Source organism: Theobroma cacao, chromosome 9 (genome assembly GCF_053813885.1).
Source record: "Theobroma cacao isolate CCN51 chromosome 9, ASM5381388v1, whole genome shotgun sequence".
Taxonomy (NCBI): domain Eukaryota; kingdom Viridiplantae; phylum Streptophyta; class Magnoliopsida; order Malvales; family Malvaceae; genus Theobroma; species Theobroma cacao.
The window spans coordinates 19354617-19374628 of NC_142647.1; the positions used below are offsets into that span (position 1 = coordinate 19354617).

Below are 20012 nucleotides of genomic sequence, written 5' to 3' on the forward strand. Positions count from 1 at the left end.
AGTGGGTGCTCACGTCGAGGAGACATGGTAATCTAAAAAGGAAACGAAGCAAGTTTAGGTAATCTCAGATTCTACATACATGCAACTTTACCTAACCCAACTTAACTTAACCTAGTTTAACTCAACCCGGGGCCACGCAGTGTCAGTGTGAATTCTTAAAATAACTATAAAAATCAAAAACTTTAAAACCATGCTTTGTTAACCAAAAGCTCTAATACCAATCGAATTGTCACGACTCGAAACTCCCATCGAGCCCGTGACAACCGCCGCGAAGCCTCGACAAACATTCTTCCCCTGAATGCCTTTCGAGACCTCGCAAGGCTTTTGTACCAGTTTTTCTATTCCTCTCTTTTTTTTAATAATAAAATAAAAAAAATATTAATCAAAATTATCTATTTTAATGTAAAACAATATATATGTATATTTTTGAAACATCAAAAATTAAATTTTCTGCACATAAAAACAAAATAAATTTATACATACTGTAATATAAAAAAAACTGGAGTATGCAATTTAAATTACAATGACACGTGGGCCCCCAAATAACTGAGAAGGTTTAAGTCTATAACCTTGCTTTCTAGAATGCAACTCCGAAATTTACTTCTCGATGCAATTGACAGTCTACTGCCTATTCTGATCCTGAAAAATGTACAGGAAGAAGGGGTGAGATTATAAAATCTCAGTGAGTAGACAGACATCATCAAAATAATCTAAAGCCGAGTAGTAGGAGACAATTAAAATAATTCATCCCAACCCATATAAATAATTGGATTTCATTCAATTACTCAACATGGCTTATGCACTTTTCAAAAACTTGGCCCTTGCCAAAAATCTATTCTCGGGGATACCCCGCGAAAGCATCTTGCCGAGACCGCCAAGGCTGTTTATTGTCACACACATAAATACATTTCACCTTTGACAACACAGCCGTTCCTTGACGTTGGTTGAGTCCCAATTTCACGTGGTGGCCAGCGTGAAGTGTACTCAAATCCTACCTCGGGAGTTATCCTACGCGCCTCTCCAATCAAGGTAAGCTCAATAATTGGGAACCGTGCCCCTCTAATTAGGCTGGCCCACGGAACCCCTGTCACTGCAGTGCCCACTTTATAATCCACCAACCAATAAAATCACAATAGTATGACATGGCTCACTTAACACATTCAAGGCAAATCAAAGCAGTTCACATATTCTTTAAATCATAAAAATAACCAGTCATACCCACATTTATCATAAGCCATTTAATGTAAAATCATGGATAAACAACACAATCATAGTATAGGTCTCCAATTACTCTATTTTTGAAATCATTATTAAATTTGCAAAAATTTTATAAAATTATTTTATAAAATCTCATTTTCCCATAAAACACAATAATTTTTCAATTAAACCATTTTTCCATAAAATCACACAATTAAATAAATCTACTCTAGATAATTAAGATGATAGTAAGTTTACTCACTGTACTAGGAGTAGATATACTCCTATTCTCGGTCCTCGGGTGTAGTCTTTTACCCGTATCAGATAGCTTACCACCTATCCACAATACATGACACAAAAAATTCAATAATTTGTGTCAAATCAATATATATTATTTCAGGCTCTTATCCATGCGTATGCACTAGATAGGGTGTGAAATGTTTGGACAATTACTTAATCATAGTGTCCAACCTAACTCGCCTATACACGGTGTAAATTTCTAAAATCTCCAATTCAACTCCAATTCCATCCATTTCAATTTTAATTATCCAATTATATCCACAATATCTCAATATACAAACATTCTATCGAGCATGTGAATAACATCATAATTATTTTACAAAGCAGGGTTTGACAGATCTAGCAATCCATCATGGCCACCTAAATGTTAGAAGAGTCAAGATGGTTTGGCTCAACCTTTCAGTGATCGCCCTTTCAGTGTAATTCATCCCTTATCTTATATCTCGGAGATGATAAAAACATGGTGCTGTGTCTACTCTTATTGATCTCCATATTCGTTCTTAAAGTTTGATCATCAACTTTATAAAGACTTATGAAACTCCTTTCATGATCTTCAAGTCGCCTTGGCTAAGGACTTCAAGAAGCTAATATTAACCAGAATAGTTAGGATGTGTCCCTTACATCAATTGGGGTGATGATTCCTATCTTGACCACTCATTTGCCCTCTTATGCTTCATGCTATACCCAAAAGCATTATGTTTTGACATCCTTGGTTAGGCATACGTAGAGATGAAATCAAAGTATAGCACTCCACACATAAGACAACTTGGCGTTTTAAGTCTAAGGAGTATTTACACAATTGACACATGAGAAGTATTGCATAGAGACTTGAGTGAAATACCAAATGCACTTCTCATGACGGGTCATGTTTAGTGAACTTGTTCTTCTAGGCAAGCACCTACGTTCTAGTTTCAAATATCTTTATACTTCAACCTATGAGATCAGTTGCTTACTTCTCAAGTAAGGAACATAGAATGTACCAGTCTCTAAGTATCATTGATGTCTAGTCTCAATGATACATTAACTAGGAATATTTTGAGATTACGCTTTGATGCATAAGGATCTCATAATTGCAACCCATTACAGTTCCCTTGCGACATATTAATCTCATGAACTTCATCCAATTAGACTTATAACTAGTTATAATTTATGTCTTATTGATGAAGGAAAACCTTTAATCATTTAACATGAATGATGTTGTTGCATGATTGAAATCAAGCCTTAACCAATCCTAATTGGCTGCAAGACTCATCCCAACAGGGATAAACTTACAGGTGCTGCAACAATAACTCTTGCTAAGGAAAATTTTCATATCTAAACTTTGTCTTGTAAGTTAAGCCATCAAAATTCATAGTCAATTAGTTACCTCTGTTAATGGAAACGTTAACCATATGATCTTATGCTCTGATTAATTAAATTCTTATCCAAGCTAAAATTCCAAAATATTTATATCCAAACAAAAAAAAAGAAAAAATGATCCAGATCAACAAAGAAAAAAGAAAGTCAAATAGCAATCAAACCAAGTTGAAACAATTAATTTGCTATAATCAAATAAGTTTTAGTAAGTGAACCTTCTTTTCCCGTTAAGATTCATGACTATTGGGGGAGCAGTTGACGTAGATGAAGAGATCACATGTTTGCATGATATCAATAAGAGTTCACGGCTTGGACTTAAAGAGCCCATTCATCTTGGCCTCGGTAAAGAACCCGCTAGCCTCGTCGTTAACAATCAGGGAATCCAGCACCTTAAAAGTAGAATTGTCCTGTACAACGACGCCACACAACTTATTAAAAATCAAAGATAGCCACTTCTTGACGAAGAAATCCCCAAACTGACACTTGAAGTGAAGCATAAAGATATGATCAATAAATATAAAATGACATAATGCTCAAATGAACCCATAAACTACTCAAGAAAATTCAAATAATTTCTTATTCTTTTATTGCATTCAATTAAACTAATATACTTTTATTTTGAGTTAAATAAGTCCTTATGACTAATGATTGATTAATTACCATTAGTCAAAATATCACTAATCATTTTATATCCACGTGGCATTGATAAGATGTTGATGTGGAAGGTGAAAAATGCCATATGGTCATGTTATCATCCCAAATTAGCATGTCATATAATTATCAATTATGATATGTCATCATATCACATCATTTTCAATTATGATATGTTACCAAGTCATATCATAGTCACGTAACATAAAATAAAAAATAACATTTTGATTAAGTCAATCATTATTTATAAAGGCTTATTTGACTAAATTTAAAAGTATAAGGTTTATTTTGCTCAAAATAAAAGTATAATGATTTAATTGAATACAATAAAAGTATAAGAGTTTATTTGAATTTTTTTGAATAATTCAGGGATTCTTTTGGATATTATGCCATATAAAATTAAACAAATCCCAAAAAGAAAAAAAAAAGAAAAGAAAAAGCTTATCAAAAGCTGAAAGATTGGATCGTGAACTTTCAATCTCAATTTGGAGATTTCTCCATTTCAATTCTTACTGTAGCTAAGATAATGGATTTTTTTTTATTACTACTGTTAAAGGTAACGTAAGCCATGGATTTTTTTTTTCTGTGAAAAGCTAGCCTAGTTTAACATTTTCAGTTTAATGTTAATATTTAACACTGTTCGGTAAACATAAAGGACATTGGACATTAAATTAGAGAAGAGACAGCAATGGAGGCACTAATTAGAGGTAGTGGATTTCTATTTCCAAGATGCATCTATGGCCACTTATTACTATTTGTTAAATTTTCATTTTAAAACATGTTTCTAATTTAATACACTTTCTCACCAAATTCGATGAAGGACAATACATTAATTACAAAAATATTTTTATAAATATCACCTTACTATAAGTACACTTTAATATTTTCTTATTTTAAGGTGTATTTCGATGAGAAATTTAAAATTTTAAAATGATGGTATTTTAAAGTTTAAAATAACAATATTTATAAAAAAAACAGTGCAATGAGAATATTGAATAATTAAGTGGAGTAGAATATCAAGAATTTCAAATCAGTAAAAAATGAAATGAGTTTTAAGCTTATAAATAAGAAATATAATAAATATATATTTTTTTAATTAAAAACATAAACTCGTGACACATTGCATATGATAATAAATACTAATCTTATCTAAAAAAGGTAAATTTGAATCTCTTATTTTTCAAAATTATCCTTCTATAGTTTTTTTTAGAAATGGAGTGGGTAGAGATATTCACTAACTAAGTTCAGGCTAGGCTTATTAAACCTTTCATTTTTAAAGTCAAGTTTGAGCTCATTCCGACTTAAGGCTATAACTATTGTTTTATTGCCTATTATATAAATATTTTAATTTTTCAAGAATATTTTATAATTAAAAATAAAGAATTCATTATTTATCAATAAAATAATTAAAAATGTCGTACCAAGCTTGAATCTAAAAATTTATATTCAAAACTCAACAAAAGTCGAACCAATGGGCTGGAAGCTCTGTACTTAATTTTATTACATATCTACAAATATGCCACTTGGACTTCAGATTGTCTAAAGTGGTAAGGAAAGAATGGGTTTAGTTTGATCAATAGCCTTCTTCCACGTACCAAAATAATAAAATATATATTCATATATTTATAAATTTGGTGTTTCATTTTTTTATTCGAATGGATTTTCCAAATTAAAAAAAAAAAAAATCAATTATCGTTCCTGCTTCTCTCTCTTCTTAATATTTGTGCTTCTGGCTCTCTCTGTTTCCGAGAAGGAAGAAACAGAGGTTCCTGCAAAAAGAGAAAGGGCAGAAGCAGAGGAAGGAAAAATTTTTCAATTTGTGCGGTTATTCTTACCTTAGGGTTCCGATTTTGCTTATCCTTCGCAGATCCCTCGTCCCTTCATCTTCCATCTCATCTCCTTTGCTCGTAAGTCGTGACCTCTGTTCTCTCTGTCTTTTCTACAGTGCTTATCCTCAAAATTTGTCTTGAGCTGTCGCCTTTTTTCTGGATAGATCCGAATTTCTATTTATCGGATCGGGTCCCGCTATTTGTTCATCATCATGCATGACGTTGAAGATTATTTGCTCCTTTTCATAAAATACGAGAGAAATATGATGCATGTTTTGTGTTTATTTTATGGTTTAATCTTTTGCCTTTTGTTTTGGAGGAATGCTGTCAAATGATGTCTGAACTCAACCCTGTGTTTTTTCTTGTTTTCAATTTTAAGGTTTCTCTTTTTATTTTGGACTTCGATTCGTTATGTTAAAATTTGTTAATTTCAGTGCTGTAATAGATCTTGCATTCTAATGCCGATAAGAAATTGTGTACCCAAATTTTCGGTAACTGGTTCTCACAAGTCTGATTAAAATTATTGAGAAAAATAACCTGACCAATCATTGAATTATCCCTTTTTTTTGGGAAAAATTTCTGATTTGGTAGCTTGATTTGTTTCATACAACATTGTTAATTGTTTTTAATTACTTATGTATGTATTTATCTTGGATTTTAAATTCTAATTGCTTGTTTCTTCTAATAATGCAATAGTTTTCTTTTATTGAGCGACATTACAGATGGACAATCTACAGCATACTGTAGAATAGCCTGGCAGCTCGTGCTTGGTTATCAGAAACCTCGAATAATTTGTCTCAATTGACTAGATAAGCTGCTTTTGCTTTCGCGAGGTCAGTCAATATTTGAAATGTCAATACACTGTAATGTGAATTTATATGCCATAATTAAACCTATTTTCTCGTATGATGTTATTCTTACATGAAGGATGTTTTGAATTGTATACTAGCATTGCTTCTTACCGGTATTAGATGTGAATTTTTCTTTTTAATGGAAATTTAAGACAGGGTTAATGATATTCGAAAAAGAATTCTCATGCTGTTCTAGTGATGTGTGATTTAGGGAGAAAGTGAAAGGGGAGTCAAAGTTCTAGATTTTCTTTTTTGGAAGTTCATAAGATGGGAAAAGCAGGTGAAAATAAGAGAAGGAACAAAGGGAAAGGAAAGCTGACTTAGGATTGTGAAATACAAATTCCTTTAATCCCTTGATATTTATGCCTTGATGAAGAAATATAATAACTTTGCCTTCTTACTTGCTGTAATGAAGATCCTTTTTCAAGCAAGAAAATTTCCATGTCGTAAGATGTTTCACATAGGATTGCTCGATAGTTTAAAATCTCCCATCTTGCTTTTGAAAAGAAAATGAAAACCTTAATTTACCCTCTTTAAAGCAGCAATCTGAGGTTGCTATCTCTTCAAAAGTTGAAATGAAGAGGTCTTTGACCTTTTTTTAGGTGAAAAGTCAATTTATTCCTACAATTGTGGTTAGTCTTGGCACTAAGCTAAAACATTTTTGTCAGATACAATTCACTTTACAGCCGACTAGTTTTTGGTTTAAGCATAAGCTAGAAGTAGTGATAAACTTAAAATGCATATAAATGTAGATCAAAAGTGGTAATAAAAGAGCAATCTGCTATCTTCTGCTATCAGGAATTTAATCTAACCATCAAAACAATCGGCGTTTCCTCATCATAACCTGAAAGAAGAACAAAGAAAAGTTTTGAATCCTATCAATGCTCTTTAATATTGTTTATTAGAGTGGTGATAAAGAAATCCACATCTGTTAAATTGGGGGTATCTAGAGCATATAAATATAACAAGGGCCACTCCACCTATTGTCAATTGGTTTTAGGTTGGTTGCTCGTCCTAAAAATTCAACATGGTATTAGAGCAGGCGTTATCCCCATTTGTTGGCCCTTTCGTGATTCGTGTCACGTGAAAGGCCGTTGCCTTTACACATGAGTATTAGAGTAATTCCACATCTGTTAAGTTGGGGTATCTTGGGCATATAAAGATAACAAGAGCCTCTTCACCTATTGCCAAATTGTTTTAGGTTTAATGCTCAGTCTAAAATTCAACATTGTTAATTAAGTTTTTCTTTGTTCCTGTTTGGCAGCAATGCAATGCATGTGTTGGCCGCACTATTTCGTATGTTTTTTATGTAAATACATGAGTTTATAATGGAAGCAGGTTTGATGAAACATCTTGTTCTGCTTCTTACATGTTGATAGCTGAGAAGAAGTTAATGATAGTTTTGACATTTGATTAGCTCAGTAGTCTATTATGTTCCTGCAATAGGCTGTTGAGACTTATTCAAATGCAGTCACCTCCAGAAAAAGCTTTTGTTATGTTGAAAAGGGAAGGAACTGACTTTGCTGGGTCAAGTTATGCAAGTCACCTAGATGGTACTTTCCAGGAAGCAATAACTGCTGCTGCTGCTTCATCATCTTCTTCTGCTTCATCATCATCGTCATCATCTTCAGATGATGACTCTCAGGCGACACAAAATGACGATGACCTAGACAATGGGAATGCTTCTAAACAATTGGTGCTTTATGATCCTGCTGCTAATGGTACTGTTGCAATTGATTCCACCCCTCCTGGACCTATTCAGTGCAGACCTCCGCCGTGTCCAAGATTTTCATCATCAAGAGTATTGCCATCTGTTGGGGCTTTCACTGTCCAGTGTGCCAATTGTTTTAAATGGAGGCTTATACCAACAAAGGAAAAGTATGAAGAAATACGTGAACATATTTTAGAAAATCCCTTTGTTTGTGAAACAGCTCGTGAATGGCGGCCTGATATCTCATGTGATGATCCAACGGATATCTCTCAAGATGGCAGCCGACTTTGGGCAATTGATAAACCCAATATTGCTCAGCCTCCTCCAGGCTGGCAAAGGCTACTGCGGATCAGAGGTGAAGGAAGTACTAAATTTGCAGACATGTACGTATACCTTTCTATGAGGCAATTTTCAACCATCTAATTTTGTTTTCTTGTCAATTCTCTTCTGTCTATTTTATTTCCTGACATTTGAATAATTTTTCTTTTCATGTGTGTTTGTGTAGAATATTCCCCTTGCATTCATGAAATGTTTTTTTTTTTCTCACTCCGTTTATAATCATACTACAAGTCCCTTGTACTTAGCCTCATGGGAGCATATCCAGACAATTGTGGGTTTTCTTTCAACAGATTAATGGTGGACATATTGCTTCATTGAGGTTTCTCACATTATACTAAAAAGTCGTTAATCAGCTTCAACTTGCACATGCTCATAAAATATCTGAATTCATCTAACTTTCTTGGATACTTTTTTAATTATTTTATGATCATTGATTATTAGAAAATTGTCCATATAAAACTAAATATATATATATATATATATATTTATAAATGCACTACTTTCTTTGCTGTTGTTATTCTCGTGTTCATGGTTTACTGTGGTTTTCATTCTGTATGTTCCTCATACCTGATATTTTTACCCCTTTTCTTGGTGAGATCTTCCTCTTTATTGGCATGCCTCTTTGCTTTTATTGGTATTAAAACAAGGGAGAAGATGAAGATGAACATTGCTTCTTATTTCATTCTTCCTGCAGAACATGTTTGTTCGTTTCTTCAATCAGGATTTAAGAGTTATGGTGATGGGTAGTTTAGGACTCGATATCTTTGCCCTTAACAATAATCTAGTTGTGAAATGATCAATTCTAACTTTTGTTTTCGAGAGTTAGCAGTGAATGATGAACTTGGTGTTCGAATGGTGCAATTCATTACTAGCTGATTGATTTGCTGCTAGCTTGAATTAGGAATTCATTTTTAAGGTCACCACTTTCATTAGTTGCACTATGACTCTTACACATTGATGTGCTGCCCCCCAACCCAAGAATTCTAACATGAAAAGACCAAAAAATGGCTTTCAACTGAAAATGCATTGCTCAGTCCGATTTAATCATGTTTTATCATTTAGTATAGATATGACACTATGTAATCCAGATTTTTATGAGCTTTGAAGCTAATTTGTTTTTTCTGTATATTTCAGCTACTATCAAGCACCGTCAGGAAAGAGACTGCGCTCAATGGTGGAGGTGCAAAAGTACATAATCACTACTTAAGCTATTGATTCTCTCTCTCTCTTTCTCTCGGTACAATTGTATTATCGATGAGTAGTCAAGAGTTACCATCCATGCCTCGCCCAAGTCCTTGAATTTTCTGTTGATATTTTTGTTCATGGTGTTTTTGATTTTGCAGGTACCTGATTGAACATCCTGAGTATGCAACCGAAGGGGTGACTTTGTCTCGATTTTCATTTCAGATACCTAAGCCTTTACAGGAAGACTATGTGAGAAAGCGCCCTGCCCCTGCCCGTCTGACAGGCTCACATGATAATGCTAGGCCTCTTGAACCTGGTGAAGGTATGAAGAAGACACTAATATGCTTTCTTTAAAGGCTAAAAAGGGATTATTGCCGAACTGAGTGTTTTAGTGTAATAGAAAACAAATTCTGCCAATTTTAACACATAGCCTTTTGAGCCCACCTTCATTAACATTTGGTTTGAGACTTTTGGGAATCTTCAGTCACTTGAGCATCTGCTTCTATAGACTGGATCATAACCTTTTTTCCTGGGGAAGTATTTCTTGGTGACACTTTTCAGGAGATCGTAATAGCATCCTACTTCAAATTCTGTGTAAAAGGATGTGGAATGGTTTTACTTGCTTCAGTTCCCAACTCCCTCCCTTCCCCCTCATCACCAAAAAAAAGAAACCCAAAAATGCTCATTTATGATCTCTGCTTGTTTTATCGAAATCATGTACTGTGGTTCATGCTTTATATTTAATACTTTCTTTTCGTTTCTTTTGGAGTTCGATTGCATGCCTCAGTTTCCTTATAGATCTTGGGGTCTGTTATTGGTTTGACCCTGTTTCTATATCCAAGTTGATACCATCATGGTAATTTTGTAATGGACATATTGACAAGGAAATGGCAATGAGATTGTCATCATACCTTTATTTCTTCATAAGACATTCATGCATTAAAATGGTTGATATATAGAGTTTTTTTTTTTTTCCTACAGTGAATCCACTAGCTTGGGCAGATCCAGATGACACAGATTTGCAGCTTGGCCGCCCAGCGCTTCCACCTCCTAGTGTTGAGGCCCCTGTTTCTGATTCACCTAATCGGCCAGCAAAGCAGGCTAGGAGAACACCGTCCGAACAGATGTACAAAAGTAATCCAGTGTCTAATCAACATGGTGGCAAGGTGGAAAAGCGCCGGTCAGTTTAGAAATACCAATTATGGGGAGGGAGACTTGGACCAGATCGTTTTTTCTCTTTGTGACTATTTTTTTTTTTTTTTGTTTTCGGTTTTTTGGGTTATTTTGATTTAGATTACTAGCTCATGTTCTCCATAGCAGAATACTCAAAAGGTTTGATAGTAGCTTTTTTTGAAAGGAGTGGATGGTGATGATGGGGGTGTTATTAGGGATGTAGTTGCAAGCTTGTTTGTCAGGGATGTTAGAAAAACTAAATTAAAAAATATATATTACATGTATTTGTATAAGATCTAAGAGAGGAACTAATCATGTTACTACACGTGTATGAGGGGCATCTACACATTTGCCTAGAATCATTTTGGAATATTCTTTCGTTTTTGTTTCTTTTTATTTTTATTTTGGCTGGAATTTCATTTTTAAATCTAAAGATTAAGTTTTGGTTTAATGAAAAGAATGGAACGTTTCTCTTTTCTTGGTTGATAATTAATCAAATGGCAAATTAATCGGTTGATAATAAGAGTATTAAGTCCTTGGATTTGATTCAACACTAAAGATTATACTAACATTAAGGTTACGTTTTTGTGCCTTACAATGCAATCACATTGTAAAGAATGTAATTGTAAGTAATGTGATTGTCGGTAAGATAATATTGCAAGAATTGGTGTATTAAGGAAAGTTTCGATTAAAATGCAGGGAAGATAATATTGTAATGTTTGGTTTATAAATATTTTATTGAAAATATAATGTTAATTTTTAAAATTATCTTTATGTATTAAAATGAAAATTTAATATATTTATATGTTTTCTATTGTAAATTTTTCTCTTAAATAAAATTTTCAACAACTAACCAAACATTCGAGCAAATCCATGTTAATATTAATTAGAAAATTTTTTTTATTTGTTACCAATTTTCAAAATTTTAAAATATATTGTTATTATTATTTTGAAAAACGTTTAAAAAATTAAAAATGAAAATAATTATTTTTTTTTAAAATAAAAAATAAAAAACTAAAAAGAGATTTTTTAAAAAGGTCTTAAAGTAAAAAGAAATATTTTTTATTTTTAAAAGTTTATTAAAAATTATAGAGAAAATAATTTTTATAATTTTAAAAATTATTAGCATAAAAAATTATTATTGATATATTTATATTCATAAAAAAATTATTACTTAAAAATGTCAAATCGAAAAAGGAAAGTTATGTTTAAATGGATTTTTTAGCATTTTTCATAACAGAGAAAGGTAAAAATATCTAATCGAGTTTGATAATATCGTAGAGTAAATTGGAAGATTGCATTGGTTTTTAAGTGTAGTCACATTACATCTTTGGTTGTAATGTGATTGCATTGCAATTTATATTGCGTTGGTTTATTTCAAAGCAAATACTGCAATACATTTTAATTAGGTATATTGCAGGAATGTGAGAACGCTTAAGAATGTGAGAGCACAATCCTTATACCAAACGCTACCTAATGTTTTCTTTTAGTCTTAACACCAAAGGTATTGATATTGATAACTTAAGCTTTAATCAATGCTAAGTCAAAAGGGAAATATTTTTGGTAATTAAAGACAAGATTGAATGAATAAATAAGGGTTGATGTAGAATCAATGTTTAAAAGTCAACATTTCGGATGTGAACAGGATAATTAGATATCATTATTCAAGAATGTCAAGGCATTATTTCAATGATTGATGATGGATGTGAATGATGTGCAATATTCAAATCTCTTGTTTTTTTTTAGATTTTTTTTATGTTTAAAAACATAATTTATCTACTATTAAATAATGGTAATTCATCAATCTATGGTTCTGTACGTCAATCAGCATTACAAGGGTAAAGCAATAGCATATAAGGGCATTTTATCCCCTCTTACCTTATAAAGAAAAATAATTAATGAAATATAAGAGAAGACAAAACCTAATATATTAAAAATCTGTGCCTACAAGTCTTTTATTGACATATTTGTTTCTTATTCGAATGAAAGGCTTTGCTTCTAGTCAAAACAAAAGATTTACATTTACATTGTTTGTTTTTTCTTTTTTTTTTAAAAAAATAGAAAGGTTCATTCAGAATCAAATTAAGCAACAACATCTAAAACAAACATCAGCTAGAACAAATTACATTCTTGTCTAGATTAGAAAATCAATATGGTATCAGAGCACATTTTTAGATTTCTTTTCATTGATAAACCCTAATTCAATCTTGAATCATTCGATTTGTTTTTCAATTTTTCAAGTCTTATAGTCTTTTAATTCTTCTGTTTTCTTGATGGCATCAATCAACTTAAGAACTTTGTTATCACTAATTGAAGATCTTCATTGCCATACTTTTTGAACCATTTGAACCACCATGGTTGAGTGGTAATCTACTCAAGATTGACTTCAAACAATTACGTAACATGGAGTTTGAGTTTTTTTGTTTACGTTATCAATCAAGAACAAGATAGGTTTTGTAGATGAAACTATTCAAGAATCGAGACCTTCAAATGAATTGCATAGTCCTTGGAATAGATACAATAATCTAATAGTTGCTTGCCTTTAGAATCAATATCTCCTCCCATTGAAACTAATGTGTTTTGTATTAATAAAAATTTAAAAATTGGGAAACTTTGAATAAAAGGTTATCCACAACCTGATGATTACAAGATATGCAATCTACAGTTTTTCTTGTATAATATTTTCCAAGGAACCAGGTCCATTGACGCTTACTTTACTGAGTTAAATGGATTTATAGAAGAATTAAAATACTATAGGCCTCTGCTTCATTGTGAATATGGCAAATGTAAGTAAGGTTGTTTTTTAAAAAAATCAATTAGTGTCAAAAGGAATGTTTTCAGGTTCTTAAATTGTTTAAATGACTCATTTACAACCCTTAGATTTCATATAATTATGATGAAACCATTTCCCTTTCTTGATCATGAAGCATACAATTTTGTTTTGAGGGAAAAGTCACAAAGAAGCCTTCATCTGCAATCACAATCTTTTGTAAAGGCTTTTGCAATGTCAACAATATTGATAATAGAAATATCAAGAATGATTTAGTTTGCACTCATTATGGAAGAACAAGGCATATTAAACACATATCATATTATTGGTTTTCCACTAGATTTTAAATTATCTAGAGGTACAAGCAATGCAAAAAGGCCTTCTTTTATCAACAGTGCAATATCTGTTATTATGATGAACAAAATATTTCCACAAGTGCAAAGAATAGTTCTAGTTCAATGTCTCAATTCTCACTCACAAAGGGGCAATATCATAAACTCATGACATTGATCCAAGAAAGTTATTCTAGTAGTAATGGTAAAGATCCAACCCCTTGTAACAACCATCAAAATAATGCAATGGTCAATTCATACATAATAGGCATTATATCATAACCTATTTCATTTTGCAGTACTAAAATACCTTTGAAAATTGAATCATAATCTATTGACACACATAATATTGTGCTAAAGAAGTTGTCTTTATCTACATAATATTCAGGGGCAACGGATCATACATCATGCTCTCTTAAAACCTTTGTGTCACATCCTATTTTCTAGAAAGATTGTGACCAGCGCAAGGACTTATATGGGCATATGTCAAGCCCAGCTCTACAATATGTTTATTATGCTATTCTTACATTAAAATGCATGTTTGCTTACTTGGGTACCTTGAAAATCGTTAAAGAACGGTAATGTACCAAATGGTACAATTAAGTTGAATTAAGCCTCGAACTAGTCCAAATAGAGATTTTAAGATGAAATTGAGAATTTTAAAACCCTAAAATGACTTAAAATGGTGATTCAGAGTTCGATGACAGATTTGGAGTCAAATTAGAATTTTCATGCCCTAGGTACAAAATGGTCATTTTACCACTCGAGGTTAAAATTGGAATGTTGGAAGAAGTTTTTGATCAAGATTAACTATTTAGAACATAATTTGAGTTTGAGAAGTGAAAAATTTTAATTCTGACATTTTTTTGAGCATAGGGGTAAAATAGTCATTTTGTCACCCCAATGGTAAAATTGTAATTTTACACCACCAAACACTTGTCCAGCACATGGATTTTACCCAATATTATCATGGATAATTGAGAAAATTTAAGTGGTGGAGAGAGATTGCTTAATGGCTAAGTATGACACATGGACCAATATAATGGTGACATGTGTCAAAATCTCATCCATTTATTATTTTCCTTATAAATTAGCACAAAATCAGCCTATTTCTCTTTATATGGCCAGCCAAAGCAAGAACAAAGGAAGAAAAAGCAAGAACAAGAACCCTAGGGTGAAAATTCAAGAGAAAATTGGTGGATTTCAAGTAATCAAGCAATCAAAGGTAAAATTTCTTGATTTTGACTTGTGATCTACCTTTCCCATGCATTATTTTGCATTTTCCATGGTTGAATCACAAGATATCATGAAGGATAGTGTGCTGATCAAATCCTAGGAGAGAGGTTTTGATGCTTGATTTGGTTAGATTTCAATGTATTTTAGTGTTTTTAGTTGATTGGTGATGTGTAGCATGAAAATCAAACAAGAAAAATTCATGTTCTCCCATCACTCATCATTGGCCGAATTCTCCATGTAGAATATTGATGATGATTTTGATTTTATTTCAAGTGATTTGGTTAGGAATTAGTGATTTGTGGTGTGAGAATCAAGTAGGAAAAATTATAGTGTTGATGCATCCACCATGGTCGAATTTTCCAAGAGAAAATGTGAGGATGATTTTGCCATATTTCAAGTTATTTAATTTGTGTTTGATGATTTGGAGTATTAAGAGAAAAATGAAATTATTTGGAATTGAATTGGACGTATTGGCCAATTAATCGAGTGATAGATCGAATTAGGCCAATATCGTTTAATTTAGGTACACAATTGAATTTGTGTAGAACACCTTATTTAGACAATAATCCGAACAATTTGCATCCCATTTCATACATTAGTATAAAGCCTGAATTGGTTTTATAACAATTTAGCACAATGTAGTAAATGGCTTATTGTGCATTTTGTCTAAGTGGTGAGCATTCTGGCAAAAGTAAAGAGATAGTACCCGAAGATCAAGTATCGGAATACTTGAAATTCGACTCTTGAACTAGTGAGTAACCTTATCATCATCTTAATTATCTAAAGTATATTTTATTCGATTTTGTGAATTTTATGAAAAATGAATTAAATGATTAATTTTTCAGTTTTATAAACAAAATGTGATTTAATGAAATGGTTTCATAAAATTGTTTTAAATTGAATGATGGTTTGAAAATAGAGTAATTGGAGACTGTTTTTGTGTGTTGTAAATTCATGATTCTAATCGATTGGCTTATGGCAATATTGGCATGAATGGTTGATTTGATAAATGTGTTGGAAATGTATAAATTGTTGATTTACCTTGAAAGGCTGTAAAATAAAATAAAATAATTGCCATGTCATGCTATTGTAAATTTTATTATATGGTGGGTTTAGCTTGTTGCAGTGGATGAGTTTTCTGTGGACTAGCCTATTAGAAGGGCACGAAATCCCGTTATATTTTACCTCGGTTGGAGAGGCGAGTAGGGTAACTCCCGAGGTATAACTTTAGAGTTAATTTCACGCCAAACCACCACGTAAGGGTGAACTGTAAAACCTGACCCTATAAACACATGTCATGACATATATGCACTGAGTAGCATGTTATTATGCTAGGAAAGCACCTAAGAATAGACGAAACCCGGTATCGTACCTAACGATACACTTGAGTTGATTTAACCTTGAACTAGTTCAAATAGGAATCGTAGGATGAAATTTAATATTTTATAGTCAAGGAATGACTAAAAATGATTGTTCGGAGTTCGAGGGTTTGTTAGGGATAAAATTGAAAATTTTGATGTTTAGGGGTAAAATCGTAATTTTACCACCTGCGGACAAAATTTGAGATTTTGAGAGAATTTAGATCAAATTTGACAAATTGGAGAATGGTATGAGTATAAGGGATGAAAAATATGTCTATGGGCAATTTTTCAGTTTTTTGGGCAAACATGTAATATTTCACTTTTATGGGGGTAAAAGTGTAAATTTTAAAAATTACTCCACCGAGACTTTGGATAAGTCTGAGAATTTTATCTAAGCTATGGATATGTGGGACAAGTGTATGGTGAAAATTTGGAAGCAAATGGATGAAATTTTAAAAATGGGCCAATAGGAAAGTGATACGTGGCATTTTTTTTAATGATATAATATTATTTTAATGAGCGCATTTAAACCCCATTTTAAGTGCTGGCTGGCCATAAGGGAGAACAATAGAGAAAATAGAGAGGAAAGGAAGAAAAAAAGAAAAACCAAAGAGAAACAAGAAAATTCAAAGGGGAATTCGCGTTTTTCGCCCATTTACGCGTCTAACGGTAAGATTTTTCGACTTTAGCTTGATTTCTACCTTTCTTATGCCTTTGTTTCCATTTAGCATGCTTGAGGAGAGAGATCTAAAAGTAACATCAAGGGCTGGACGAAATTCTAAGGGAGAGATTTTGAAATTTTTAGGTTTTGATTTTTAGTTAAATTGGTAGTTTTAGTTGGTTAAATGTGTTTAGAAATTAAATTGGGCAAGAAAGCATTAAATTTTCACAATACCCACCCTTGGCCGAATCTGCAATGAGGTACAATGATGATGATCTGATTTTTATTCTAAGAGAAATGAAGAGAAAATGATGAAAAATGGTTAAATGTGATAGAAAAACAAAGTAAAAAATTTACCGAGTTAATGTCCCATTTTTGGCCGAATTTTCCAAGGAAGAGAGTGAGCTGATTTTGGTGATTTTAGAGGAATATTGGCTGATAATTAATGGTTAGAAATTTTGGAGAGAGAATGGGACAATTTAGAGTTAAAATGGAGCGTGTTAGCAATTTATTGGGTAAAGTGCCAAAAATAGGTTAATACCGCATTTAAGCCATTTTTGGCTATTGCATTTCATACCATGCATTAGTATAGGATTTAAGTAAAATATATAGTGATTTAGCATTAATGAGATGAATTGAGTAAATTTTTGCAATGTGTCTAGAAGGAGAGCCTTCCGGTAAAGGCAAGAAAATCGTACCCGATGAGTAGTTATTGGGGCACCTAAAAAGCAATTAGTTTGTACAAACGGTGAGTAAACCTATCATTATTGTGAATTATCTAGAGTTATTTAAAAAATGCTTTTTATGTATTTTATGAAACGAAAATGAGATTAAAATAGGATTTTTGATGTTTTAGAAATAAATGTGAAAAAGAAAAAATATTGTTTTGATTATGAAATTGAGTAATTGGAGGCTGTTAACTGTCTTGAAATTAATATATTTTCCTATGAATGGCTTATGAGATATAAGTATATGTGGCTATATTTTGTAAGTGCATGGGAAAATTTATGTAAGCTGTTTTTACTATGCAGGCTGGATAAATAAATAAAAACCACTTTATATTGTCGAAATTTTATTAAAATTGGTGGGTTAGTCACTGTAGTGACGGTTTTCGTGGACTGCCTATTAGAGGGGCACGATAAACCCGATTATATAGTTACTCCGGTTGTAGAGGCGAGAAGGGTAACTCCCGAGATAGTATTAGAGCTCACTTCACGTCAAACCCCCACGTGAATGTGTAACTCGACCAACGCCAAGGAACGGCTTGTTTTAAAAATAAAAATGTGTTTCACATGTAAATGTTATAACAACCTTGACGGACTCGGTTAGATGCCTCGGCTAAGGTATCCCCGAGGATTAGTTTTGGCTTGAGCCTTATTTTCTTTTATAAAAGACATAAGCCTTAACAATTATTTTGGTAAATTACAAATATTTTATGGTTTAAGAAATAAATTGAAAACATTATGAAATGGTTTGTGATTTGTTGTTTAAACTTGCCTCCTTGTTACTCGCCTTTAGATATTTATGATAATGTCTGTTTACTCATTGGGATTGCAAAATCTCACCCACCTCCTTTCCAAACATTTCAGGTCTGTGGTAGCTTGTAGATGCCCTATTTTGTCGAGAATTTCAGTTGACATCTCTACCACACAGACAGTACGTTTCTAGCACCAACACTGGGTGTATTTTGGGCCACTTGTCATTGTAACCATTATTGTACATTATAACTTTGTAAATTTTTGTATGTGTGAATTTATTTTACTTACAAGTTACAAAAGATTTCTTACACGTGTTTCTATAAATATTGTTTTATATAAAAAAAATGCTATATTTTAATCAATATTTTGAATAGTGATATTTATCTATAAATCCTTTTAAAATATTTTTGTCTTTTGATTTACTTGAGTAGGAAACTACTGGAAATTGTTTAAAATGGAATGTTTAAAAATGATTGTTCACAGAAAAGGTAAGAAACTAATATGTAAGCCTTGCGGGGTTCTGATTGGCATTTCGGGTAATGAGTGTCAATTGGGACGTTGCGACGGTTGTCATGGACCCGAGGGAGGTTCCGGGTCGTGACATGAACTCAGCCAACTCCAAGGAACGACTATGTTTTTAAAATAAAAAAATATGATTTATGCGTACATAACTTTTTAAAAGCTTTGGCGGACTCGGTTGGGATAACCCTTGATCAAGGTATCCCTGATAACTGGGTATGAGAATGATTTTGGCACGAGCCAAAGTTTTAAGAAATTCATAAGCCATGTTGATTACTCGATTTATATGGATTGATTTTATTTGGTTGAAACAAGTTGAAAGGTGATGAATTACAGTATGTTAAACTATTTTATCTGTCTCCATTTACTCGACTTTAGATATTTTAGATGGTATTTGTTTACTCACTAGGATTATATAATCTCACCACCCTAATTTTCACCCATTTTAGGCTCAAAATAGGCTGTAGATAGCTGATTTCATTGAGGCTACCATTGGATTTGCATCCTCCAAACTATAAGTTCACAGTCTTCCTTACTTTTAGTTATTCGGGGGTCCACTGGTTATTGTAAATTAAATTAAATACTCTGGCTAACTGTATTACAGTATGTATGAATTTATTTTGCTTTTACGCTGCTACAAAAAATTTGTTTATGTATAACTCTAAAAATATTATTTTATAAGAAAATAAAATATTTTATTGAATATTTCTTTTATTTTTTATTATATCCAAATAATCATAATTTCATTTTAAATGAAGGTTTTAAATGTTTAAACTTATTTTTGATTATGAATTATGTGTTTTGTACTCCCATACTACATTTTTAACGGATTTCAAAATTTTTGAGGAAAAATGACCAAAATGCCCTTGTGAGAAAAAATTATTTTTCTATTGTTTTGATTTGGAAATAGTTTATAATCTCTCAAAACATAATTTTAGTGACTAATACTCACAGGGGAAGCGAGAAAAACTGATGTTAAGCCTTGCGAGGTTTCAATTGACATTCCGGGTAATGAATGTCTCGATTGACATTTCGGGTAATGATTGTCTATCGGGACGTTGTG

General features: G+C 32.3%; 1 protein-coding gene across 1 annotated transcript; it reads left to right on the top strand.

Annotated features, from left to right (window-relative positions):
* Positions 1–5164: 5164 nt before the first annotated feature.
* On the top strand, positions 5165–10709 carry MBD02 (methyl-CPG-binding domain protein 02). The gene is given in 7 exon segments (XM_007014461.3): positions 5165–5411; positions 6056–6166; positions 7564–8278; positions 9369–9422; positions 9578–9741; positions 10401–10525; positions 10528–10709. Coding segments are annotated over 5 exon segments (1002 nt in total). The 5' UTR covers positions 5165–5411; positions 6056–6166; positions 7564–7649; the 3' UTR covers positions 10558–10709.
* Positions 10710–20012: the final 9303 nt, after the last annotated feature.